General features: G+C 47.4%; 1 protein-coding gene across 2 annotated transcripts in view; it reads right to left on the reverse strand.

Moving 5' to 3' along the window:
- The window catches only part of ZMYM4 (zinc finger MYM-type containing 4), a 157,293-nt gene that overhangs the window by 113,985 nt on the left and 16,829 nt on the right, over positions 1–26,479 (reverse strand). For both annotated transcript variants that reach the window (XM_033955236.1, XM_033955235.1), the window contains exon 4: positions 11,174–11,235. In XM_033955236.1, the coding sequence (XP_033811127.1) occupies positions 11,174–11,235 (62 nt within the window). The remainder of the gene's footprint in view (positions 1–11,173; positions 11,236–26,479) is intronic.

The raw sequence follows: 26,479 nt of genomic DNA on the forward strand, positions 1-26,479 counted from the left end.
GGATGCTTTGGCCGAGTTTTTTTGACAACAAAATTCATAATTTAAGATCCAAACTATCAGTTCCTGCTAACAATCACCTGAATTTTCCTGTTGCCCAATGCATTGAGAACCTAGAGTAGACATGCATTGGCATAATTTTCCTATTTCCAGTTGGCATCAATTTTGTAAATTTTATCATAAGTATACAAATTTGAATTGTAGATTAGATTGTTGTCAGTCAAATATTATGAAAGTTGCTCCTGTCACTTTTAAAGCTAAGCTGTACGATTGGATTTCTTTTCTACTTCAGAGTGGTACATTCCCTGAAGTATTAGGTCATATTTTGATTACACCCATTATAAAAAAAATCCTACGGAATTTCTCTCTCTGACATCCAATTATCGACCAATTGCTAGCATTCCTTTGTTTACTAAGCTGATGGAGGGCTTGGTTAACCAAGAGCTAGTAACATATTTGGAAAAATTTAGTATATTGTAGGACAATCAGTCGGGTTTCCGAACTGGTTTTATTACTGAAACAGTTATTACATCGTTGTTAAGATTTTCTCTTGTGCCTATTTAGTCAAGGCACAAGTGCATTGGTTTTGCAACTAGATTTGAGTAGTGCTTTTGACTTAGTTGATCACGTAATTTTGATCAATTGTCTGGAATCCATAGGAATTTCTGGTAATGTTTCAAAATGGTTTCAGGGATTTTTAACAAAAAGATCTTATCAAGTTTATGGTGAAGATAGTCTTCACGTTACTGGACAAACCCTTGTGGAGTTCCTCAGGGTTCTACCTTATCTCCTATGTTGTTTAACATCTATCTTGTTTCACTAGGAAACCAGCTGCATAGTTTAAAAGTGAAATTTTATATTTATGCAGACGATATTATCTTAGTTATTCCCCTTACCAACTTGACACCTGAGATTATAAAACATTTATCTTCCATTCTAAACCATATTGGACAGTGGATGATGAATTTTAAATTAAAACAATCCCGATAAAACTAAGATCTTTTGTTTTACTGTCCCCATATCTTAGCCTTTTGGAACTCAATCTGGGATCAAATAAATTGTTTATTGGAAAACCATGTAGCGTTATCTTATGATACTGTGATATTTGGAATGTCTATGAGAAAAAAAAGAGTCAGATATCAGTGTGTAACAACAAACTTTAAATGATTTTGACTGGAGTTGCCATCCAACATATTACTAATAACTGGAAAGATCATAGTAGGCTTAATTTTAATTTTTGGTGGAATTCAGTATGTCATATATATAGAATGGAAAGATCAATAGCGGTACAGAATGGAAATTATAAAAATTTTATTAAAATATGGGAGCCATTAACATCTTTCTGTCATGATTAGATGCCATTTTTCTATTAATTATACACCATTTAGTTTTGGGTGGGGGGAGGGTTTCAAATATATGATCTTATAATGAATAGAGGGAGGGTGGGGTGAGGGTTACATTTCTACTTATAATTTATAATGATAAGTTATAATGATAAGATGTTCAAGTGCTCAGACTAATTGTGTTTATTATGAATATTTGTACACTTGATGAAAGTTTTAAAATGAATAAAGAATTTAAAAAAAAGAAAAGAAAAAACTTAAGATTTTTCTGGCAAGTCCCAATGACAAAATTAAGGAACAATCGATATTCTTGAATGGTCAAGATTTCTATATAGTTGATACAATAAAAATTTTGGGAGTGACGTTGGATCGACATCTTACTTTAGAAGAACATACTGATCAATTATTTTAAAAATGTTTTTGGTTTTATGGCAACTTCAAACCATTAAAAAAATATTTCGATGCATTTTCATTTGTTGGTTCAGTCTTCCATACTAAGTATGCTGGACTATTGTAATATTATTTATTTGGGAACTTGCAAGAAAACCCTTAATAGACTTCGAGTTGTTCAAAACTCAGCAGTTCGATTGATTTTTGATTTGAAAAAATGGGAACATATTAGTCCTTATTTTAAAAAATTGCATTGGTTGCCAATTGAGGCAAGAGTTTTATTTAAATTTATTTGTATCTGTTTTAAATCACTATTTGGTATGGCACCTGCCTACCTGGCTTCACATTTTTCCTTGGACTGTTCTAACAGATCCACACGTCGAATTCATTTGTTCACTTTTCCAACAGTAAAAGCTTGTAGGTATAAAAGATTTTTTGATAGAACCCTTGCTTTTCAAGCTGGCAGAATGAATGACTGGTTGGGTAATATCTTTATGCATGCGTCTTATCTCACTTTTTGAAAATTAGTAAAAACCCAGCTGTTTGATCGATTTATAATTTGAAAGTTCTTAAGTCAGATTTGTATGTAACTCAGAACTTGTAGATTTTAAGATTCTTAATGCTTCCCTCTGCTCCCAGCTGACAAAAGGGCCAACTGTCTCTACCAGTTTTCCCCTGTAAGGTTCAGCATTCACAACCACACACTGTTCTTAATATGGCCATGCATCATACCTGAATCTGCTACAGAAGTATGGGAGTCTATGCTACTAGAAATACGGCTCAATGAAATGCAATGAAGCTGTGACTGCATTCTTAAGTACGAGTTATACTTAAGTCGGGTATCTGCATCTTTCACAATCAATATAATTGATGAGGTTGCACAAACAAAATGAAAAGAAACAAATAGGAAAAAGGAAGTTATAATCTTTATAGCAGATAAAGGGACAAAAGGAGGATAAAACATGAGGTATCATGCCATTACCAATAACTGAAATGTCAATTCAGCAAAAAGGCCTGAGTAAAGTAGTAGGTCTTAAGGGTGCTTTTGAATTTCAGAAAGGATAGTTCAGTCCAGGGGAAAATAAGATGATATGTTAAGGAGACTATAGGAGCATGCAATTTAAAGTAACTAACAGGAAAATGAAAAAAAAAAACAACCCAAAAGCCAGAATATAGGATCTGATGGACAATGGTCAAGTATTTAAAAGGGAGTTGCTAAGACTATCAGAAGCCAGTGCTCTGAAATGAATAAAGAAGAGAGACATGGTTATACTTTTTATCAAATAGTAATTTGATGTCTGTATTTTGAATGAGTTGCAATCTTCTGATTTGGGTAAGCAACGAACAATGAAATAGGGAATTACAATAATCTATTTTTGAAATGATGAGGGCAAGGAAGCAAGTTTAAGCATTAGGTAGATGAAACATATCTACTTCAGGGTGAAAAAGATTTTACTGTACTAACAACATTAGAGATCTGTTTATGAAAGGAAAGTTATCAAAACAGGATACTGAGAATTTTAAGAAACTTTAAGAAGAATATTAGTGTCATGAATATTAGGTAAGAAAAATGGAAATGGAGGTTGGGGGGAGAGAAGTGAAGAAAATATTGCATCAGGTTTAGAGGGATTAAGTTTCATGTAATTCAGTCTGCAATCTTACTCTGACTGCTTCAAAGTTGGATAAGAGGATGAAGCCCTGAACCAGTAGGTTCTCACTTCCTTATGCTGGAAGGAGTGCAGATAGCCATGCTTCTGGACTGATCTGGAGGGATAATGAGGAATTTAATATGATGAATCTTTGTCAATCTAGTTCTAGAGCAGGCCATAAAACTGAAAGTCAAGTCTGATCATTACAGGCAAAGCAGATAGAGAAATTCTGCCCCTGCAGATGCTGCTGCTGGTTTACTGTTTGATACAGACAGCTATTTCTTGCTCATAAAATGCTATTACAAAATACAGAATCAAAAGAAGATTGATTGCAATAATATAGTAGATGACGGCAGATAAAGCAATGTTACTTACCGTAACAGTTGTTATCCAGGGACAGCAGGCAGCTATTCTCACTAGTGGGTGATGTCATCCGACAGAGCCCCGATACGGACGTCTCACAAGCATGTCTTGCTTGAAGAAACTCAGAAGTTTCCAGATGCCCGCACCGCGTATGCGCCAGTGCCTTCCCGCCCGATGGTCCGGGCGTGTCTCCTCAGTTCAGGTAGCTAGCAGAGAAGCCAACCCAGGGGAGGTGGGTGGGATGTGAGAATAGCTGCCTGCTGTCCCTGGATAACAACTGTTACGGTAAGTAACATTGCTTTATCCCAGGACAAGCAGGCAGGTATTCTCACTAGTGGGTGACCTCTAAGCTAACCTCAATGGGACGGTGGGAGAGTTGGCAACTTAGGAGAATAAATTTTGTAACACTGTTTGGCCAAACTGTCCATCCCTTCTGGAGAAAGTATCCAGACAATAATGAGAGGTGAATGTATGAACCGAGGACCAAGTGGCAGCCTTACAAATCTCCTCAATCGGTGTCGATCTGAGGAAGGCTACAGAGGCTGCCATTGCTCTGACCTTATGGGCGGTGACCTTACAGGGAAGGGGTAATCCCGCCTGGGCATAGCAGAAAGAGATACAAGCTGCCATCCAGTTGGAGATGGTGCGCTTAGATACAGGTCGTCCCAACTTGTTTGGATCAAAGGAGACGAATAGTTGAGGAGCAGTTCTGTGTGGTTTGGTGCGATCCAAGTAGAAAGCCAAAGCACGTTTACAGTCCAGAGTGTGAAGAGCTGATTCTCCAGGATGAGAATGAGGCTTTGGAAAAAACACCGGAAGTACAATAGATTGGTTGAGATGAAAATCAGAGACCACTTTAGGTAGGAATTTTGGATGAGTGCGGAGGACCACCTTGTCATGATGGAAGACTGTGAAAGGCGGGTCCGCCACCAAGGCCTGAAGCTCACTGACCCTGCGAGCAGACGTGAGGGCCACAAGAAAAAACACTTTCCAAGTGAGAAACTTTAGTGGAGCCTTGTTGAGAGGCTCAAAAGGAGGTTTCATAAGTAGAGAAAGGACAACATTGAGATCCCAAACCACTGGAGGAGGTTTGAGAGGAGGATTGACATGAAAAAGACCTTTCATAAATCTGGAAACCACAGGATGAGCAGAGAGAGGTTTCCCTTGCAGAGGCTGATGGAAAGCCGCAATAGCACTCAGGTGGACTCATATAGATGTCGACTTGAGCCCAGACTGAGACAGGTGCAGAAGATAGTCCAATACAGAGGATAGGGAGGCTCTCTGAGGCTCCTTGGAATGGGAAACACACCATGAAGAAAATCTAGTCCATTTTTGGGAGTAGCATTGACGAGTAGCAGGCTTCCTGGAAGCCTCCAAGACATCCCTCACCGCCTGGGAAAACTGGTGAGGAGTTACGTTGAGAGGAACCAAGCTGTCAGGTGGAGAGACTGCAGGTTGGGATGAAGTAGAGATCCCTGATGCTGAGTAAGCAGTGAAGGAAACACTGGAAGAAGGACTGGGTCCCTGCTGCTGAGTTGAAGTAGAAGGGAGAACCAAGGTTGCCGGGGCCACCGAGGAGCAATCAGAATCATGGTGGCGCGGTCGGACTTCAGCTTGACCAGAGTCTTCTGTATGAGAGGAAATGGAGGAAACGCTTACAGAAAGCGATTCCCCCAATCCAGCAGAAAAGCATCTGCCTCGAGGCGATGAGGAGTGTAGATCCTGGAGCAAAATTGAGGCAGCTTGAAATTGTGGGGAGCCGCAAAGAGGTTTATCTGAGGCGTCCCCCACTGAGCAAAGATCTGATGAAGGGGTGTAGAATGGAGTGTCCATTCGTGAGGCTGAAGCAGCCGACTCAAGTTGTCTGCCAAGACATTGTCCTTCCCCTGAATGTAGACAGCTTTGAGGAAGGCGTTGTGGCGAACCGCCCAATCCCAGACTCTGAGAGCTTCCTGGCAGAGGGAGGCCGAGCCCGTGCCCCCCTGCTTGTTGACATAATACATGGCGACCTGATTGTCCGTGCGAATGAGGACCACCATGTCGTGAAGCAGATGCTGAAACGCCTGAAGAGCATTGAAGATGGCTCTGAGCTCCAGAAGATTGATTTGATGGAGGCGGTCCGCACCGGTCCAGAATCCCTGAGTTCGAAGCCCATCCAGATGCGCTCCCCACGCATAGGTCGAGGAATCGGTTGTGAGAACTTTCTGGTGGGGAGGAGAATGAAACAGCAAACCTCTGGATAGATTCGAAGAGGTCATCCACCAAAGTAGAGACTGCCGAAGAGCAGGAGTGACAATGATGTGTCGAGTCAACAGATCCGACACCTGAGTCCACTGAGATGCCAGGGTCCACTGAGGAATTCTGAGATGGAGTCTGGCCAACGGTGTCACATGAACTGTAGAGGCCATGTGGCCCAGGAGGACCATCATGTGTCTCGCTGAGATGGACTGGCGAGAAGACACAGACTGGCAGAGATGAAGAAGAGCATCCATGCGCTGAGGAGGAAGGAATGCTCTGAGACGTATGGTATCCAGGACCGCCCCGATGAAGGGGAGCGACTGTGTAGGCTGTAGATGAGATTTGGGAAAGTTGATCTCGAATCCCAAACTCTGCAGGAACAGAATCGTGGACAGGGTCGCCGAGATGACCCCCGATGCCGAGGGAGCCTTGATGAGCCAGTCGTCGAGGTAGGGAAATACCTGAAGACCCTGGTTCCGGAGTGCAGCGGCCACCACTACCAGACACTTCGTGAAGACTCTGGGAGACGAAGACAGACCGAATGGAAGCACTCGATACTGCAGATGCAGCTGACCCACCCGAAATCTGAGGAATTTGCGAGAGGCCGGATGAATGGGAATGTGAGTGTAGGCCTCCTTGAGATCCAGAGAGCATAACCAGTCGTTCTGTTCGAGGAGGAGGTAGAGAGAAGCAAGGGTCAGCATGCGAAACCTCTCTTTGACTAGGAATTTGTTGAGGACCCTGAGGTCCAAAATGGGTCGCAGGTCGCCCGTCTTCTTCGGAACAAGGAAGTACCGGGAGTAAAACCCCTGGTTGTGTTGGTCCACAGGGACTGGCTCGACGGCCCGGAGCCGGAGCAAAGCCTGGGCTTCCTGAAGAAGAAGGGCGGTCTGTGTCAAGTTGGAAGGATACTCTCTTGGAGGGTGGTCCGGAGGGACCCGATGGAATTGAAGAGAGTATCCCTCCCTGATGATAGAAAGGACCCAGAGGTCGGTGGTCACGGCCTCCCAACGATGGTAAAACTGATGGAGGCACCCTCCGATGGGAAAAACAGGGGGATGCAGAACGAGACTGGTTATGCCCTCGACGAGACAGTCAAAAAGGCTGAGGAGCCTTAGGGACAGCAGACGCCTGGGACTTTTGCCGCTTCGCAGGTTGCCTTGCAGGCGGAGCTTGCCTCGGCTGATAACGCCGCTGATAGATCAATGGCGGTCGAGAGGGTCGAGACTGCTGAGGCTTAGGCTTCGGCCTAAGAATGGACTGGAAGGACTTTTCATGATCAGACAATTTCTTCGTGACTGTCTCGATGGATTCGTCGAAAAGATCCGCCCCAGCACACGGGACGTTCGCCAGGCGGTCCTGAAGATTCGGGTCCATGTCAATGGTCCGCAACCAGGCCAAACGGCGCATCGCCACAGAGCAGGCCGCTGCTCTGGCCGAGAGCTTGAAAGCATCATAGGCCGATTGCATCAACTGAAGACGAAGCTGGGACAGCGAAGCAACCACTTCCTCAAACTCAAATCGAGCCTGGGACTCTATGTACGGCGTGAATTTTCGTAGCACAGGCAGAAAAAATTCCAAATAGGTGGCAAAGTGGAAATTATAATTCAGGACTCGAGACGTCATCATAGCATTCTGATAGATGCGTCGCCCAAACTTGTCCATGGTTCTGCCCTCGCGGCCCGGAGGCACAGAAGCATACACTTGGCCTGGATGAGACCGCTTGAGCGAGGATTCGACCAAGAGGGACTGATGAGAAAGCTGAGGTCCCTCGAAGCCCTTATGATGCACCGTGCGGTACCGAGCATCCAACTTTCCAGGGACCGCAGGGATAGAGTAAGGAGACTCAAAGCACCTCATGAAGGTCTGATCGAGGAGCTTGTGCAAGGGCAGACGCAAGGACTCGGCCGGAGGACGAGGCAAGTGCATGGTATCGAGATATTCCTTCGAGTATCGAGACCCTGCATCGAGAGTAATGTCCATGTCATCCGCCATTTGTCTTAGAAATGAGGAAAAAGACAGTTGGTCCGCCAGCGCCGGTCTTCGAGAAGGACTCGACGAAGTCGAGGCTTCAGGCTCCACCGAGGCCTGTGAACAACAGGGCGAATAAAAAACCTCAGGGTCCTCGAACTCCGGCTCCGGAGGAGGAGACCCAGCCGAAGCAGAATACCCCATCCAGGGCAACTTCTTCTGAGGCGAGACTGTCGAGTGTCGAGAGGAATGCCTCGAAGAATGTCTGGATTGATGCCCTTCTCGATGTCTGGACGGGGATCGAGCCCGCCTGTGAGAATACTGGTCCCCAGAAGCCTCCAAGGAGCAGATAGGACTCGACGCTGTCGATCGAAGAGGTGGAAGATTTGGTGCCTCTCCAGAAGCCGCCCAGGCTTGATAGGGGGTCCGGAAGAACTCGTCCTGCCCCCTGCTATGCCCAGGACTGGGAGGCCTCGAAGGTGGACGCCACACTGTGTCATGGGGCGGAGTAATAGGCTCCAAAGGAGGCAGTTCACTAAGGGAGTTCACCCTGGATCGAGGCAATCAGCCGGGGTGCATGAGTTCCACAAACTGAGCCTCCAGAAGGGACTTCAACGAAGCCGATATGGAGGGATCCGCACCAAACGGGTGCCCTTCCGCACGGTCTCCGCGCTCTTTCGGTGCAGCGTGCTTCTGCTTGCCAGCCTTCGGCACTTTAAGCACCACCAGTGGAACTATGGGGGTTGGTACCTGTTCCGAAGAGACAGAGGAAGGCACCGGCGCCGAGGATGAGGCCGAAACCGGCGTGAACGAGGCCGGTTTCAGAAGGCCCGAAGCAACCGGGGAGGCAGAGGGCTTCGTCAACGAAGTCGAAGCACCAGTCGATGTCGAAGCTGTAGGATCCAACGAAGCTTCCATCTTGAACATGGACTCCCACAGCAGGCAGCGGCGCTTAAACGCTCGCGCCGTCAAAGTGGAGCAAGGCCGGCACGATTTCGGAAAGTGATCCGGACCCAGACACTGGAGGCAGCGTCGATGCGGGTCCGTGAGCGAAATCGCGCGCTGGCACTTGCTACACTTTTTAAAACCGGTGATCGGCCGGGACATAGGCCGGAAAAGCTCCGCCGCAATGTCGAAGGCGCGGGGCCCCAGCCACGCGGCCGACCCGGTGTCAGAAGAAAAAAATTATTATTTTTTTTTTTTTTTGAAAAAAGAAATCAAAGAAAGAAACAAACGCACGGGAGAGCCAAAAGAACCCAACCCGCGGCAATATAGAAGGCAAAAAACAGATTCAATGGGCGCAGACTTGAAGTTGAACTTCTCAACTCCGCGGAAGAAAAAGAACTGAGGAGACACGCCCGGACCATCGGGCGGGAAGGCACTGGCGCATGCGCGGTGCAGGCATCTCGAAACTTCTGAGTTTCTTCAAGCAAGACATGCTTGTGAGACGTCCGTATCAGGGCTCTGTCGGATGACATCACCCACTAGTGAGAATACCTGCCTGCTTGTCCTGGGATAAAGACTTGTATGGTCTATCCAGTCTGTCCAACAAGATAAATTCATAAGCTATGATGTGATACTGTAGCAAGGATGAATCAAACATGCACATGTAGTATAGAAGTCTGCCTGGAACTGGCTTTGCCATCTAATTATCGCTATGTTTGCTTGGTTCCAAGTCTTCCAGATAGGATTCCTTTATGTTTATTCCACACATTTTTTAATTCTGTTACCGTTTTCATCTCCATCACATCCTACAAGAAGGTATTCCAGGTGTCTACCATGAAAAAAGTACCCAACAATCTAAATTCATGTTCTGTAGTTCTCTCCTCTAGAAAAAGTTTGCTTGTATATTAATACATCTTAATATATCACACTCCTTTCCTCCAGGGCATATATCTTCAGGCTACATCTCTCCTCGTACATCTTGTGGTGCAAACCCCATAACATTTTTGTCTTTTTTCTCTTAAATACTTCAAAGTCTTAGCAAGATTCGGTCTTCAAAACCAAACACAATACTCCAAGTGGGGCCTCAAGATATCCTTCCTTTGCTGTTTATACCCCTCTCTATGCAGTATTCTGGTTTTGGAGCATTTTCAGAAGTATATTAGCAGTTATTAACTACTTATGTTTATGTACTGCAGGTGTCCAACAATAACTGACTGCCAAGCTCGCTCCCTAGGCCTCGAGCAGAGTAAATGGCTAGCAAACTTACCTGCAGCAGATGCAGTTGACCTGTAATACTTTCAACAGTGGCCTCACAAGAGGAAGACATATCATAGAAAAGGCTGTCTGAGTCTTCTTATGTTCAACTAAGTGGAACTGATGTTTCAGCAATTGTATATCTTTCTTCAGCGTGATGGCTAAAGCATCAATTCCACTTACTCAGACAAGGCAAGACCCGAAGAACTCTAACAATTACCTTCTTGACTAGTTGCATAAAAAAGTATTAGCTGCTATGGATGGGTAGATTGGATAAGCTGTGTGGCTTTTATCTGCCATAATTTCTCATTTCTATGCTCAGATGTTACTGTACCCTTGCTGGCTAATAAAGAACCACCTAACAATTCATGTGCAGGTAATCCCAATCCCCAAGCCTTTGATGCTGGCGGTGTCAATTGCACCAAGGTGGTTGATCTTTGCCAATGGTGAAGATGCACAGGAGATCCAGGTATGCAGGTGTCAATACCAAACATGCAAGACTCTTGCTGCAGATCTTACCACTGATTTGACAACTGCCTCCTGCATAAATGGGGACTTACTTTTAAATCCCAGCACAGAAACTAGTGATGGAGGGGGCTAGCCTCATACCATAGCAATACTTTCTGTGGTGCGATTCCCTGTCTTTTGAGAACTGCTCACCCTAGAAGTCATGCATCATCTGCTTTTCTGGTACTTCTCACCTGCCTCCACCATCTCCAAGAGTTCTTTTCAGCTAAGGTGTGCAGCATGCCAGTTTGTAATCCCTACAACGTCACAGCCTTAGTGACATCCAAGCATAATGGGAATAACTGGGGTATTAAAGTCAGACAGCTATGTTAAGCCTGTCCTAGGCATTTTCTATCCATATTTGCATCGGATATTAAGTTAATCAGCAGTTCTAAGAAGAGGAAAGGATGTTTGTTTGGGGGTTTTTTTGCTTTTTGGTTTCAAAAATTAGAACACTATTCCTGAACACACACCCTTCCCCCCCACACTTCTAAATGATGCTAAAAAGTTCCTTACCCTGAAATTTGTTTCTGGGACACGTGCTGACAGCGGTGCCCGAGAACCTTCTTCCATTTGACCTGTGAATGGGATTTGATATTATATTAAATAGGACAATAGAAACCACTCAGTTCACTTTGACAATAACTGTTCCAAATGCTTTACCAGAACACTACTTCAATTCTAGGTAGTTTCTACACTTGGGACCTTGATGTAGGAGGAAAACAAACAGATGAGTATGCAACCAACAGGAAAATGAAAAAAAAAAAAAACAAACCCAAAAAAACAACCTTGTGTGAACAATATAAAAACATTCAGTGAGAATCAAGTGTACAAGAAGGAAAGTTATACTGCTCCTGAGCCTAAAACAAGATGTTGCATTCTGAGACAGGTTCACAGCATACGTATTTCTAGATTAATTTTTCAAAAGGGTTCCTAGGTCAAAAGCAACGAGAGAGAGAGACCATTTTTATGACGATTACCTAGGCACCTATCTGTCTATTTAAAAAAAGCAATAAGATCCTACCTGGATAGCACACAAATTTACACCTGCTCTGAAGGGATAAATTCATGGATGTACACTACTATTTCATACATTGAAGCTTTGCCCCACTGCCCTGTCAAACTATGTCCCTGGAATACATGTGTAAGTATACATATAAATCTTATAGCAGACTTTACATGCCTATGAAAAGAATAATTCAAATGACAAAGTTAATACATTCATTATGTGTACTCTGATCACACAAGAAAGCAATTTCATTTATTTACTTATATTGCTTGCAGAAATCATGTATCTGACAGAAAAAAGAACAGCAAATGGAAAGTTAGAGGGTACGAGACCTCCACAAAACCAAAACGTCCTAAATTCATCTAAAAGTAATAGTAAACTAATGATAAATGAACAGACTCCAATGAATTACAGTTCTGGACAATAACATGTAACCTTTTTTAATTATCAGTTTTGCTAATTATATAGTGAAATGTGAAAACTGTTCCAAAAAGCAGCATTTGTTGCCTTTAAGAAAATCAAAGCGCTTACCAATGTCCATGGAATTTGACTTTTTTCCTCTGGAAAGATTACCAAGCAAAAGACAAAGCAAGGTTATTTACCTCTAAAAGGCATTTGCCATGGACAGCAGGATAAATGGTTACACCCTTGCCAGACCAGAAATGTGTCCCCCCCTCAGGAAAACCTTTGCATCTTCTCTCTCTCTCCATTGTTTCTTCTCCTCAAGCCTACTGTGTGGCACCAAATAACTACAAATTTATACAAGCTGAATATCTAAAAAATATAGATCCACCAAAAGATATTCATATTATAAACTCAAAAACCAGAGACTTTTGTAAAGTAAGTTTCCCAGACAATACGGAGAAAAGACCTCAGTGTTTCCCAGGAATAATCCCGGGAAACTTGTATGACAAGTATACAGTTGCCATAGAGAAACACATCCTTGGTCTAAGAAAAACTATTTAACTTTAAACGGAGTTTTTCTTAGACCAAGGATGTGTTTCTCTATGGCAACTGTATACTTGTCATATAAGTTTCCCGGGATTATTCCTGGGAAATACCGAGGTCTTTTCTCCATATTGTCTGGGAAACTTACTTTACAAAAGTCTCTTTTTTATATTTATTATATGAATATATTTTAATGGATCTAAAACAAATAACTTTAACAATAAGGAGATGATGGTAGGAAGGATTGCGTGATTGATTTCTCCTACTTGTCATGGAAAACCCCTGTTACAGATAGTAACCGTGTTTTCTCCATGGACAAGCAGGCTAGAATCAGTTATGCCTCCTTTCTTCTGATGGCTGCACCTTCCTCTCAAGAAGAATTGCTCCCTTAGGAGTAATCTGTACATCCAAGGGATTCCCAAGGAGAAAGGGGCTAAAACTACTGAGAAAGTCCAGGAGATATGCACAGTAGTAATGGCAGCAGAAAGGAATGTCAAAATTGCACAGGCCGGTGAAAGTGAGGGACTCATCAGGGGATAGGACCTTAAGGGGGGAATCTGTGGTGTGATGATATAGCCTGCTTGCACACATGACTATTAAGGTAGCTGTGCTGACCAAAACCCAGAGGCTGGGAAACACCTGGCTGGAACTGTATTATGCTAACTCACTACTGCAGCACCAGAGGGAGATTATTTTGAAGCTCAAAAGAGAAAAAATGTGAGCTATTGGTAGCTGTTTCCATTTAACCTACAGTTATTCACCATAAAGCGGAGCAAACCTCAAGGAGGGGGACCGAACTTTAACTAAAGTGATCTTATGCAAGGAGATCAGCAGGCAGGATTGGAGACTAAAATGGTTAAGTAAAAGATCACCAAATACCGTATATACTCGAATATAAGTCAATTCAAATCTAAGTCGAGACCCCCATTTTTCCCCCAAAAAGGAGGAAAAATGGTTGACTCAAATATAAGTCGGGCAGCTTAATATTCAAATGCCCTGCCCTGCCAGGTTCTGCACCCAGCCCCCTTCCCTCCCTGCTCTGCACTCAGTCCCATTCCCTACAAGGCTGTGAACCAAGCCCCCCTCCCTGCCAGGCTCTGAACACTGTCCCACCTTCCTTCCCTGTACCCTCTTCCCCCTAAAAAGAGCCAACCTCATCAGTGATGTCACAATGGCTAGATTGTCTCGTACTCCCCTCTGCCCTCTAACCCAGCCAACAACAAAACACACTCCAAAATATACTGCCACAAACTGAACTCAACACAACAACAAGGCAGAAATTGTCCAAAAAGGGTTCACAAAGGGAGCGCTCAGGAACCAAACCTGTGCACACCACACAAGCCGCTTGAAGGCTAGCAAGATGAATATCAAGTGTTAAGGGTGCTCTCAGTGTGAGCAAGCAGTAAGGGGAGACTAGCTCCAATACTTCAAAACTCAGGTAGAGGTAATATACCCCCACCCGTACACCATCACTGAGCACCCTGGGCGTGCGATAAATCAAGTAGAAAACATTCACTCTAACCCAGCCAACAGATTAACTATTCCCCTTAACTCAAACCACCTAGTGGTAGGCCAGGACAGGAGGGATCCCTCCCGTCTCCTGCCCCGGCCGACACTAATAATTACCACCCTCCCTCCTTCAAGTACCTGTTCCATGGTGGTCCAGCATGTATCCCGCGCTGAAATCCTGAAGACTGTAAGGTAGTAGCCAGCGACGCACCTGGGCCAGTACACAAGAACGAGCTTTTCGTGCTCCCGGCCAGCCCTGCACCATTCCTTGATAGGCTGCCGCAAGTTCTTGCAGGATTCGTAGTTCTTGCAGCAGCCTATCAAGGAGCAGTTCGGGGCCAGCCAGGAGCACAAAAAGTTCATTCCTGCGTGCCGGCCCGGGTGTGCCGCTGGCTACTACCTTTATAATCTTCAAGATTTCAGCACGGGATATATGCTGGACAACCAGGGAACAGGTACGCAAGGGAGGGTGCTAATTAGTGTCGGCCGTGGCAGGAGACAGGAGGGATCCCTCCTGTCCCAGCCTAAGGAAGGCCTGCAGGAAGTCAGGGAGAGTTTCAGGTGGTCACTGGGAGATGACCCGAATATAAACTGAGACGCCCATTTTTGGGCCCAAAAATCCCGGTTTATATTTGAGTATATATGGTACTCACTCAATACTCTATATGGAACAAACAGGGGATTCAAAGACACTGCAAGGCCTTAGCAACACATACACACGTTTCACTCATTCACAAAATGGAAAAAGAAAAAGAAGTGGAGAAAAAGCCTTAGTTCTGCTTCGTATGGCAAAAATCTCCATTTCACATATATAACCACTTGTACATGTAAGATATAAATAAAGATGAAAAAAGGCACTATAGCAGCCCTTAGAGAACCACCATGCCAGGAAAAGTTCAACACAACAGTCACAATCATTGCTTCTTGGGCAGAAAAAAAAGCAAAAATAACCCCAACAAAAAACCCAACCCAAAAAACTTAGCTGCCGATGGAATCCAGGCTCTCTCCAAGGCACCCACGATCAGTGCTCCTACACCCGGACACCACAGCCAGCTGACCCGATGGGAAAATCTCCGTTTCGCCTTGCTACGTCAGGGGTTTAAATCTTACTGCATCACAGGCAACAAGTCAGGACCCTCGGTGCAGAACACACTCCAACTCCACACATGAATCACTAGTTGCCTGTGATGCAGTAAGATTTAAACCCTTGACGCAAAGAGGCGAAACAGAGATTTCCCCGTTGAGTCAACTGGCTGCGGTGTCTGGGTGTAGGAGCACTGATCGTGGGTGCCTTGGAGAAAGCCTGGAGTCCATCGGCAGCTAAGGTTTTTTTTTTTGCTTTTTTCTGCCCAAAAAGCAATGATTGTGACTGTTGTGTTGAACTTTTCCTGGCATGGTGGTTCTCTAAGGGCTGCTACAGTGCCTTTTTTTTCATCATTTTTTATATGTTATACGTGCAAATGGTTATTTATGTGAGGCCTTGCGATGTCTTTGAATCCCCTGTTTGTTCCATATAGGGTATTGAGTGAGTATTTGGTGATTTTACATGTTCTTTTCCTGAGGTGATTGAGTAGAAGTACAAGATCCCCAGCTGTTTTGTTCCAATTCCTGAATTTACAAGGTACGTGACAACAGCATTAGTGTGGGTAAATATACATGATGAGGGGCCGAGGAAATGTTCTCAGCCCAACTAACAAATTCGGGCAATCTCCATCGAGGGCTATACGCTTAGTCCAGCCATGTTTCATTTTTTGCATTCTGTAATTTTCTGTCAGAATGAAGTACAGTCAAACCTCGGTTTGCGAGTGTTTTGAAGGCTAGCAAAACACTCGAGCAAGCTTTAACTTGCAAAACGAGCGTTGACTCGATCAGAGAGCAAGTCCACCCCAAGAACCTCCAGCGGACACCGCACCAGATGAGAGGAGCGGGAGGCTGGCAGCAGAGAGCCATACGCACCTGGAACAGGAAGTACTCCTTCACGCGGGCCTACAGGGTCGGGTTGCGGATGTTTAAGGGGCACCTCCATGCTATTGGCCTCAGTTGGCAGGAGGGCCGCAGGGCTGCTCTCTGAGTCCTTCAGCGGCAGCATGCCGGCTGCGATTCCGAGCTCCCCTCCCACAACACTGCAACCGTTTACAACCACCAACTCACTTCCAGCCTCTCTCCCATTGGCACGCGTCACGGACGCAGCTCGGTGCGTTGGGCTGGCTTCTCCGCACAACTCGTTAGCAGGAAGTTGGAGAGAAGCACGGGAGCTTCCCCTGCCCAATACAACTTCTCCTGCTTCCAGATAGGAGCGTTTCTCCTGACGTTGCCCCGGTAATTTCGCATGCCAGGTTTGAATGTTGGCAGCACGGTGATAGTAGCCTGATGATGATGTTCCCTGAGAGCACTTAAATGTGAAGGGGAGAAACCATCCGCCCACCGCACGAGCACAGGCAGCTGCCGGGGGTAAGTGTGCAGCTGACATTCTTTCCAGAGTTGTTGGTTAAGCTTGGCAAAAGAGCCAGGGAGGTGGGTTGGCAGCGAGGGGGCTTGTTTGTGCTTAGAGAGGAAAGAAAGAGGCGGGCTGGAGGTAGAGGAAAGCTTTCTTGAGCAATAATGCACAGAGGGAGGAGGGAAAGCTGTTCGGGGCCAGCGGCTGATGCTGTGTTCTCCGGTACGGGTAGATTAGATGCAGAAATCCGAGGTATTGGGGTGGGGAGTACTGCAGTAGATACTGAAAGTTTGCAGGGGAGGGTGAGCTTTTATTTGCAACATAGGCCTGTTTTGGGGATGTGGAACGAATTGTCCGAGTTTCCATTACTTGCTATGGGGAAAGTTGCTTTGATATACGAGCACTTTGGATTACGAGCATGCTTCTGGAACGAATTATGCTTGCAAACCAAGGTACCACTGTAAGTGGAAAATCACTGGACCAAGTGTGTAGCCCTTGATGAAGACTATTCCAGCTTTGTTGGTTGGGCTGAGAACTTTTCAGTAGCCCCTCATATTTTGCTTTAAGCTTTGACAATCTTAAATAATCTTAAAAGAGCAAACTTTACTTAGCTAGTTTCCATAGTATAAAAGCTTTCTATCGTTTTACTAAGTCATGGCATAGGAGGAGAAGTGCAAGGATGGATCGGAAATTGGCTAGAGAACAGAACGCAGAGGGTAACCATAAATGGGAAATTCTCGGACTGGGAAAAGGTGACCAGCGGCGTGCCCCAGGGCTCAGTTCTTGGGCCCATCATGTTTAATATTTTTATAAATGACCTGGAAGAGGAAACATCATGCAATATAGCACAGTTACTTACCGTAACAGGTGTTATCCAGGGACAGCAGGCATATATTCTCACATGTGGGTGACGTCATCTACGGAGCCCCGGCGCGGACAGCTTTTCAAGCAAACTTGCTAGAAGTTTCAAGTTTGCACACTGCACCACGCATGTGCGTGCCTTCTGCCCACTAGAGGGCGCATCCCACCTCGTGGTCCTCAGTTCCATAACTAGCTTAGAAGCCATCCCCGGGGAGGTGGGCGGGTTGTGAGAATATATGCCTGCTGTCCCTGGATAACACCTGTTACGGTAAGTAACTGTGCTTTATCCCAGGACAAGCAGGCATGATATTCTCACATGTGGGTGACCTCCAAGCCAAACCAAAAAGGGCAGGTGGGAGGATGGCAATTTTAAGAAAACAGATTTTGTAAAACTGACTGGCCAAACCGGCCGTCACTCCTGGACAGAGTGTCCAGACAGTAGTGAGAGGTGAATGTATGAACCGAAGACCAAGTGGCAGCCTTACATATGTCTTCCATCGGGGTGGAACGGAGGAAGGCTATCGAAGCTGCCATTGCTCGGACCTTGTGCCCCGTGACTCGACCCGGGGGAGGAAGGCCAGCCTGAGTATAGCAAAGGGAGATGCACGCCGCCAACCAGTTAGACAGAGTGCGCTTGGAAACTGGGTGCCCTAATCGATTGGGATCGAAGGACAAGAATAATTGCGGGACCTTCCGATGGGACTTGGTGCGTTGAAGGTAAAATGCCAACGCCCTCTTACAGTCAAGCGTGTGAAGCGCCGTCTCGCCAGGATGGGAGTGGGGCTTAGGGAAGAACACAGGAAGGACAATGGACTGATTGAGGTGGAAATCAGAAACAACCTTCGGGACAAACTTAGGATGGGTGCGGAGGACCACCTTGTCATGATGGAATACGGTGAAGGGTGGGTCCGCAACCAAGGCTTGTAGTTCCCCAATCCGCCTAGCGGAGGTGAGGGCAATCAGAAACACCACCTTCCAAGTCAGAAATTTCAAGAGGGACTTGTTGAGTGGCTCAAAGGGTGGTTTCATCAGTTGAGCTAAAACCACATTCAAATTCCATACGACTGGGGGAGGTTTGAGCGGGGGACAAAACCTGAGTAATCCTTTCATGAAGCGTGTCACCAAGGGATGGAGAGACAGAGGGCGTCCATCCAGGTGTTGGTGGAAGGCGGAAATCGCACTAAGATGGACACGCACCGAAGTGGTTTTCAGGCCAGAGCGCGACAAATGGAATAAGTAGTCCAGAACCGAGGGTACCGGGGCCGATACCGGGTCCAGGAGGAAAGAAGAGCACCAGGTGGAAAACCTGGTCCATTTCTGCGAATAGCAAAGCCTCGTCGAGATCTTGCGGGAGGCTTCCAGCACTTCCCTCACTGATTGAGACAGGTCCGGAGGGGTCAGGGAACAAGAAACCAAGCTGTCAGGTGCAATGACTGCAGATTGGGATGTAACATGGATCCTTGATTCTGAGATAGCAGAGAAGGACCGACAGGCAGAAGAAGGGGTTCCCTGGCGCTGAGTTGGAGCAGTAGGGAGAACCAGTTCTGACGCGGCCACCGAGGAGCTATGAGAATCATCGTGGCCGTGGACGATCTGAGGTGTACCAACGTTCGCATGATCAGAGGGAAAGGAGGGAATGCATAGAGGAACTTCCCGTCCCAATCGAGAAGGAAGGCATCCGCCTCCAGACGATCCCGCGAGTACATCCGAGAACAATATAGTGGTAGTTTGTGTGCCTCCGGAGAGGCGAACAGATCTACCTGTGGCGTTCCCCAGCGAGCGAAGACCTCGTGCAGAACTGCTGAGTGTAGAGTCCACTCGTGGGGTTGCAGGAGTCGACTGAGTTTGTCCGCCAGACAATTCAGTTCCCCCTGGATGTAGACCGCCCGGAGGAAGATGTTCCGGGAGGCCGCCCACTCCCAGAGGCGAAGGGCCTCGGAGCAGAGGGGCCACGACCCCGTTCCCCCCTGTTTGTTCACATAGTACATTGCTACTTGGTTGTCCGTGCGGACGAGGACCACCTGGTCCTGTACTACGTGAACGAAGGCTCGAAGTGCTAGGAAGATGGCCCGAAGCTCTAGCACGTTGATGTGACAGCGACGGTCCTCCGCCGACCACAGGCCCTGTGTGCGAAGACCGTCGAGGTGGGCTCCCCACGCGTAGTCCGAGGAGTCCGTGGTCAGAACCTTGCGAAATGGGGGAGTGCGAAACATTAGTCCCGTGGACAGATTTGAAGAGTCTGTCCACCAACTTAGCGATTTCCGCAAAAGCGGAGTCACCGAAAAGAGGCGCGACTCCGGATCGCACTCCTGGCGCCATTGTGATGCGAGTGTATACTGAGGGATCCTCAGATGCAGCCTCGCAAATGGCGTGACGTGTACCGTCGAGGCCATATGGCCGAGCAGCATCATCATGCGCTTGGCCGACACCCTTGGTAGTTGAGAGACCTGGCGGCTCATCCGTACCAAGACTTCCAACCGTTGGGTCGGAAGGTAGGAGCGCAGGCGCACCGTGTCCAGCACCGCACCTATGAATTGAAGAGACTGAGCCGGCCTCAACTGAGACTTTGGAAAGTTTATCTCGAATCCGAGGGTTTGCAGGAAGGCAATAGACTGTCGGGTCGCTGAGATAACCTCCTCCCTGGTCGGGGCTTTGATGAGCCAGTCGTCCAGGTAAGGGAACACGTGGAGCCCGCGAGACCTCAGGGCTGCCGCCACTACTACCATGCACTTCGTGAATACTCGTGGGGACGCGGCCAGGCCGAAGGGCAGGACTCTGTACTGGAGGTGTAGGTCTCCCACCTGGAATCGTAAGAATTTTCGGCAGGTGGGGTGCACCGGGACATGGGTATATGCTTCCTTCAAGTCGAGGGAGCACATCCAGTCCCCTTCCTCCAAGAGAGGATACAAGACCGGGAGAGATAGCATTCGAAATTTCTCCCTGGCCAGGCATTTGTTGAGCTTCCTGAGGTCGAGTATGGGGCGCATGTCCCCGGTCTTTTTTGGGACCAAAAAGTAACGGGAGTAAAATCCCGTCCCCCACTGGTCCTTGGGGACCGGCTCGACCGCCCGAAGCTTCAGGAGAGCTTTGGCTTCGGTCAGAAGGGTCGGTAGTTGCGACCGGTTGCACCAGGCTAAACTTGGGGGACTGTCCGGTGGTGAGGACACAAAATTGAGCGAGTAGCCTTCGGAGACGATCCGGAGCACCCAAGCGTCTGAGGTAATCGCGGTCCATGCCTTCCGGAAGGACCGAAGACGCCCCCCGATAGGAAGGGGTTCTGGTGAAGGTGCGGAGGGGAACCCGCCCCGTCCGCTCAGCCCGTCAAAAGGAAGGCGCGGGCTTAGAAGGGCCCTGCGCCGGGGCTTGGGTTTGTCCCCCTCTGCCTCGTTGAGACGAACGTCTCGGAGGCGGTCTTGAGAAGGACGGGGTCGACTTCTGGGGGTACCGGCGCGGCGGAGGCCGGAAAGGTTTCTGTGGCGGGGGGCCTAGGTTTGGGGCGGACCAGGGATGCTAAAGAGCGTTCCTGTTCCGACAACCGTTTGGTCGCCGCCTCCAAAGACTCGTCAAATAACTCGGACCCCACACAGGGCAGGTCTGCAAGACGTTCCTGCAGGTTTGGGTCCATGTCGAGGGTGCGAAGCCAGGCCAAGCGGCGCATGGCCACTGCGAGGGCCGACACCCTCGAAACCAGCTCAAAGGTGTCGTACACTGAATGGAAAAGGTACAACCGCAATTGAGACAGGTTGGACATAAACTTATCGAATCCTGCTCTTTTGGAGTCCGGTAACGAGTTCCGATATTGAGGAAGGTCCTTCACCATCCCACGCAAGTAGGAGGAAAAGGTGAAGGAGTAATTTAGAACTCTGGTGGCCATCAGAGTGTTTGAATAGAGGCGACGGCCAAACTTGTCCAGGGTCCGCCCCTCCCTGCCGGGTGGAACCGCCGCAGAAACCCGTGAGGGCTGTGATTTTTTAAGGGCAGATTCCACCAGGAGGGACTGGTGGGAGAGCTGCGCCTTATCAAACCCTTTCGGGGGAATCGTCCTATACTTTGATTCCATTTTTGACGGGACAGACGTGCCTGTAAGAGGGCTCGACAAGTTCTTCAGCCAGGTCTGCAGGAGGACACTGTTGAGAGGGAGTCTAGGTACCTCTCTAGGGGGAGTGGGAAGGTCCTGTTCCTCTAGAAATTCCTTGGAATATTTGGAACCTACCATCAGGTCAATCCCCAGGGCTTGGGCCATGTCCTGGACAAAAGATGAGAAGGAGGACGGCCTAGCCTGGGGGGACGGGGTTCTCGACCGTCCCACCGAGGAGCGGGGGGAGGCCTCATGGGAATACTGAGGATTCCTAACCGATCCTGAATCCCAGGATCCTCTCTCCACGGCCCTCGAGGGGGAGGGTGAAATCATCCTCCTAGGGGAGTCCCTGGGGGAGGATCCCGGGGTCCGTGGGGTCCTCTCCCGTTTCCTCGGCGAGGCGGCGCGGGAAGACTTTCCCCGAGGTGAGCGGAGGAGCCTCGGATTATCGAGGCGCAACTCCGACACCTGCAGCGCCTCGCCCCCGAACGACGAGGAACGATCGCGCCGAGGCGAGCCCCGGGGTCGCTTAGGCTTCCTCGATCGGCGCCTCGTCCGAGGTCGCCTCGAGGGCGAGGCGTCCGGGGAAGATCCCGAAGCCGAGGAGGAAAGTCGGCGCACTCTGCGGAACTTTTCTTTTGGGCGGACACTGCGCTCAGGAGGCTCCCCCGAGGTCGAGGTCCGGGGCGGGGCCGAGACCGAGGTGGACGGGGCCGCAATACCCGAGACCGAGGTCGCCGAGGCCGGGGCTCCCGAGGTCGAGGGAGCCGAGACCGGGGCCTCCGAGGCCGAGGGCGCCCCGGCCGAGGTCGACGTCGCCGGGCCCGCAGCACGCTGCAGCACTTCCAGGGCTCCCGACAGCTCCGATGAGATCAAGGCTCGAAGGAGATCCTGGAAGGCCGGAATCCCCACGAAGGTGGGGAGTTCCGAGTCCGGGGCACACTCCCTGGAGGGCGACCTCGGTCTCGAGTATTCCCTCGGGGTGTGCGGAGTCGAGGTCCGATGCGGGGCCGGGGTCGACCCACCCGCTTTGGCCTGACTCGAGGATGGCTTCTTTGCTGAAGGGGATGGAACAGAGGACTTACCCGAAGCTGGCTTCGATGACGACGGCTTCGAAGATGAGGGCCGAGGCGACGCCGAGGCCCCCGAGGACGCCGAGGCCGAGGTCAAGGCCGGGGCCGAAGCCGGGGCCGACGTCGAGGCCTTGGTCGGCGCGTCGACGGCGAACAATTCCGCCATTCTGGCCTTACGGCGACGGAGGGCCCTGTTCTGGAAGGTAGCACAGCGATCACACGAGGCTGTTGGATGTTCGGGCCCAAGACAGACAATGCACCACCGGTGAGGGTCGGTGATGGAGAGTAGTCTCTCACACCGGCTGCATTTCTTGAATCCCGTAACAGGACGGGACATCGACGAGAAAAAGAAGAAGGCCGGGAACGACCGACGTTCCCCGGCTCAGGCTTCCGGGAGCCCCCGGAGCCCAACGAAAAACAATTATTATTTTTTTTTTTTTTTTTTTTTTGTAAGACGGACGAAAAATAAAGCAGCACCGCGATTAATCCGATCAATAAACAAACTAAACGCGGCAGCTAGAAGGCAAAAACACTGGAGCTCAGATCCACAGGGCTTTCTTGCTCCGCGGAAAAATTTGAACTGAGGACCACGAGGTGGGATGCGCCCTCTAGTGGGCAGAAGGCACGCACATGCGTGGTGCAGTGTGCAAACTTGAAACTTCTAGCAAGTTTGCTTGAAAAGCTGTCCGCGCCGGGGCTCCGTAGATGACGTCACCCACATGTGAGAATATCATGCCTGCTTGTCCTGGGATAAAATCAAGTTTGCAGATGATACAAAACTATGTCGGGCGGTTGGCTCTCAAAAGGACTGCGAGGATCTTCAGAAGGATCTAAATCAGCTGGAAATGTGGGCGATAAAGTGGCAGATGAATTTTAACATAGACAAATGCAAGGTGATACAACTGGGAAAGAAAAACAAAGAACATGATTACAAGATGTCGGGGGTGACATTAGCCAAATGCGAACAAGAAAGGGATTTGGGGGTTCTGATAGACAGAACCCTAAAGCCATCGGCTCAATGCACGGCGGCGGCGAAGAAAGCAAATAGGATGTTAGGTATGATTAAGAAGGGGATCACGAGTAGGTCGGAAGATGTTATAATGCCACTTTATAGAACAATGGTCAGACCACACTTAGAATACTGTGTCCAACACTGGTCTCCATACTTTATGAAGGATAAGATTCTGTTGGAGAGGGTGCAGAGGCGAGCTACGAAACTAGTCAAAGGTATGGAGAATTTAAGCTACAAGGAACGCCTCGTAAAACTGGGACTGTTCACCCTCGAAAAGAGAAGACTGCGTGGGGATCTGATAGAGACTTTTAAAATATTAAAAGGATTTGACCAAATTGACCAGGAAGCAGCATTACTGACATTTTCAGATGTGACACGGACAAGAGGTCATAGCCTGAAACTGAATGGCAGCAGGTTCAGGACAAATGTCAGGAAGTTCTGTTTCACACAAAGAGTGGTGGGCGCTTGGAATGCTCTCCCGGAGGAGGTGGTGGCAGAGAATACTGTTCTGGGTTTCAAACGCAAGCTGGATGCACACCTTCTTGCAAATCATATTGAGGGATACGGGAAATCCGGGTCTCCAACAAGGAGCACCTAAATGGGCCTCCGCGTGTGCGGATCGCTGGACTAGATGGACCTTGGTCTGATCCGGTGAAAGCGTTTCTTATGTACAGTTTTTAAAACTTGAACTTTCTGCTAGATGGTCTCTGGCAGGCATAGTCTTCTTTCCTGCCACCCTAGCTCATTTCTTAATTCATAGTCAATTATTCTAATTAGGAAAACAGGAGAACTGCTTATTACATATTCTTGTTACATTTCATTACTTGCTAAGAATCAAACACTAAATAAAGCATATAATGTAATCCTAAAGCTCTCTATACCAGTCTAATATAATCAGCTCAATAATAAGATGCAGAAGCAAAAAGGGGTGCTATCCAGTCTTTTGCAATGAGTCACACACTTATAACTTCTCACCAACTGGGAGATAATCATGTGTGCGCGCTCACTGCTAAGAGCTCCTAGCTCTAAGAAAACAAGTCCATTCCCTTAGGCTAGAATAGCAGACTTTTGAGAAGCTGAGGAAGACAGAGAGGTACATATAGGAGACCTACAGGGACATTGTAGAGAAGTCCCATCTCCAATCTGCTGATTTGGAGTGAGGTCTTTGATTGGATCATTTATTGTGAATATATCAATATATTGGGGGTTTTTGTTAGTTTTACAGACCCTTAATGCAGCCCTTATGAGGGCGAAACATGGCTGTCGGGCTTTTAATTATTTTTTATTTTATGTGGTAAATAAATTTTACATTGGAGTTTTGGACCTCTATTCTGATCTACTGTTTTTTTGTATCTGGATCTTGTGGATCGGCTGCCCATTTGTTTTCTTGGAAATAATCCTATAGCCAGGACCTGGCCTCCAAGAGATGCAATATCCTCTCACACTGAGGATGTCTCTCCAAAGGCATCTGGTTAGGACATATATTATAGTTGGTGATTCAATCAATAGGCATGTAGAAAGCTGGGTAGCTGGAGGGTGTGAGAATCACCTGGTCACCTGCCTGCCTGGTGCAAAGGTGATGGACCTCACGCATCACTTAAACAGGATTTTGGATTGTGTTGGGGGAGGAGCTGGTATCTTGGTACATAGGAAAATGTGAGAGCGTGGTTCTGGAAACTAAATTTAGGCTCTTAGGAAGAAAGCTGAAATCTAGATCCTCCAGTATAGCATTTTCAGAAATGCCCCCCTTAAAACACCCGAGAGGTAGGCAGAGCTCTGAAGTCTCGATGCATGGTTGAGACAATGTTGCAGGGATGAGGGATTTAGATTTGTTAGAAACTAGACAGCCTTCTGAGAAATAGGAAACCTATTCTGAAATGATGGACTCCATCTTAATCGGAATGGGACCAGGCTGCTGGCACTGTTTAAGAACTAGATAGCACAGCTTTTAAAATGAGATGGGGGGAAGCCGACAGTCACCCAAGCAGTGGATGGTTTGGTGTGGAGTATTCTTGAAGGATACTATTGAAAAAGGATGTCTTAATAGAGAGGTTTCAATAATGGTGAAGAAAGCCAGGAGTTTTTAAAGAGGAAGGCAGAGTAAAGGACTCAAAATTATCCCTGTTATCTTCTCAGCAGCCCATAGCTATAAGGAAAAAACACAATTTGAAGAGTCTATATACAAATGCTAGAAGCCTAAAAAATAAAATAGGAAAGTTAGAGAATATAGCACTGAATGATGAGGTAGATATAATAAGCATCTTGGAGACTTGGTGGAAGGAGGACAATGAATGTGATACTGTGTTACCTGGGTACAAGGTGAGATAGATCAAATTGAAGGGGGGGTTGCTATAAATTAAAGAGAGAATTGAATCAAACAAAATAAACATTCTGCATGACAGACAGCAGTGTGGAATCCATATGGATAGAAATTCCATGTATGAAGAGAAGGAATATACAGGAAGGGTTATACTTCCATCCCCCAGGACAGAATGAGCAGACAGATAAAGAAATGTTTTCAGAGATTAGGGAAGCTGACGAATTGGGCAACAGTATAATAATGGGTGATTTTAAGTACCTCAACATTGACTGGATAAAAGTTATATCAGGGTGGTTGGAATCTGTATTTTCTTGTATTCAACTCCTGATTTTTCTTAGTTAGGGGGTGTAGTGATAATTATGAAGAGTGGGACTTCTGCTTGGGTGGTCGCCTCTTTGAGATTTGTAAGCATATGTGTTTTTTGGCTAGGGTATACTAAGGGTTCTTGGGTCTCTTTGGCCCTTCTTTTAGTTACAGGGTAGGTGTACTTTCTGGGGATTGGGGAAGGGAGGGAGGAGTACAGATTAGTCTATTGATGTATAGTTTACTTTATCTGTTGATTCTGTATTGTGAAA

Source organism: Geotrypetes seraphini, chromosome 8, assembly GCF_902459505.1.
Source record: "Geotrypetes seraphini chromosome 8, aGeoSer1.1, whole genome shotgun sequence".
Classification (NCBI taxonomy): domain Eukaryota; kingdom Metazoa; phylum Chordata; class Amphibia; order Gymnophiona; family Dermophiidae; genus Geotrypetes; species Geotrypetes seraphini.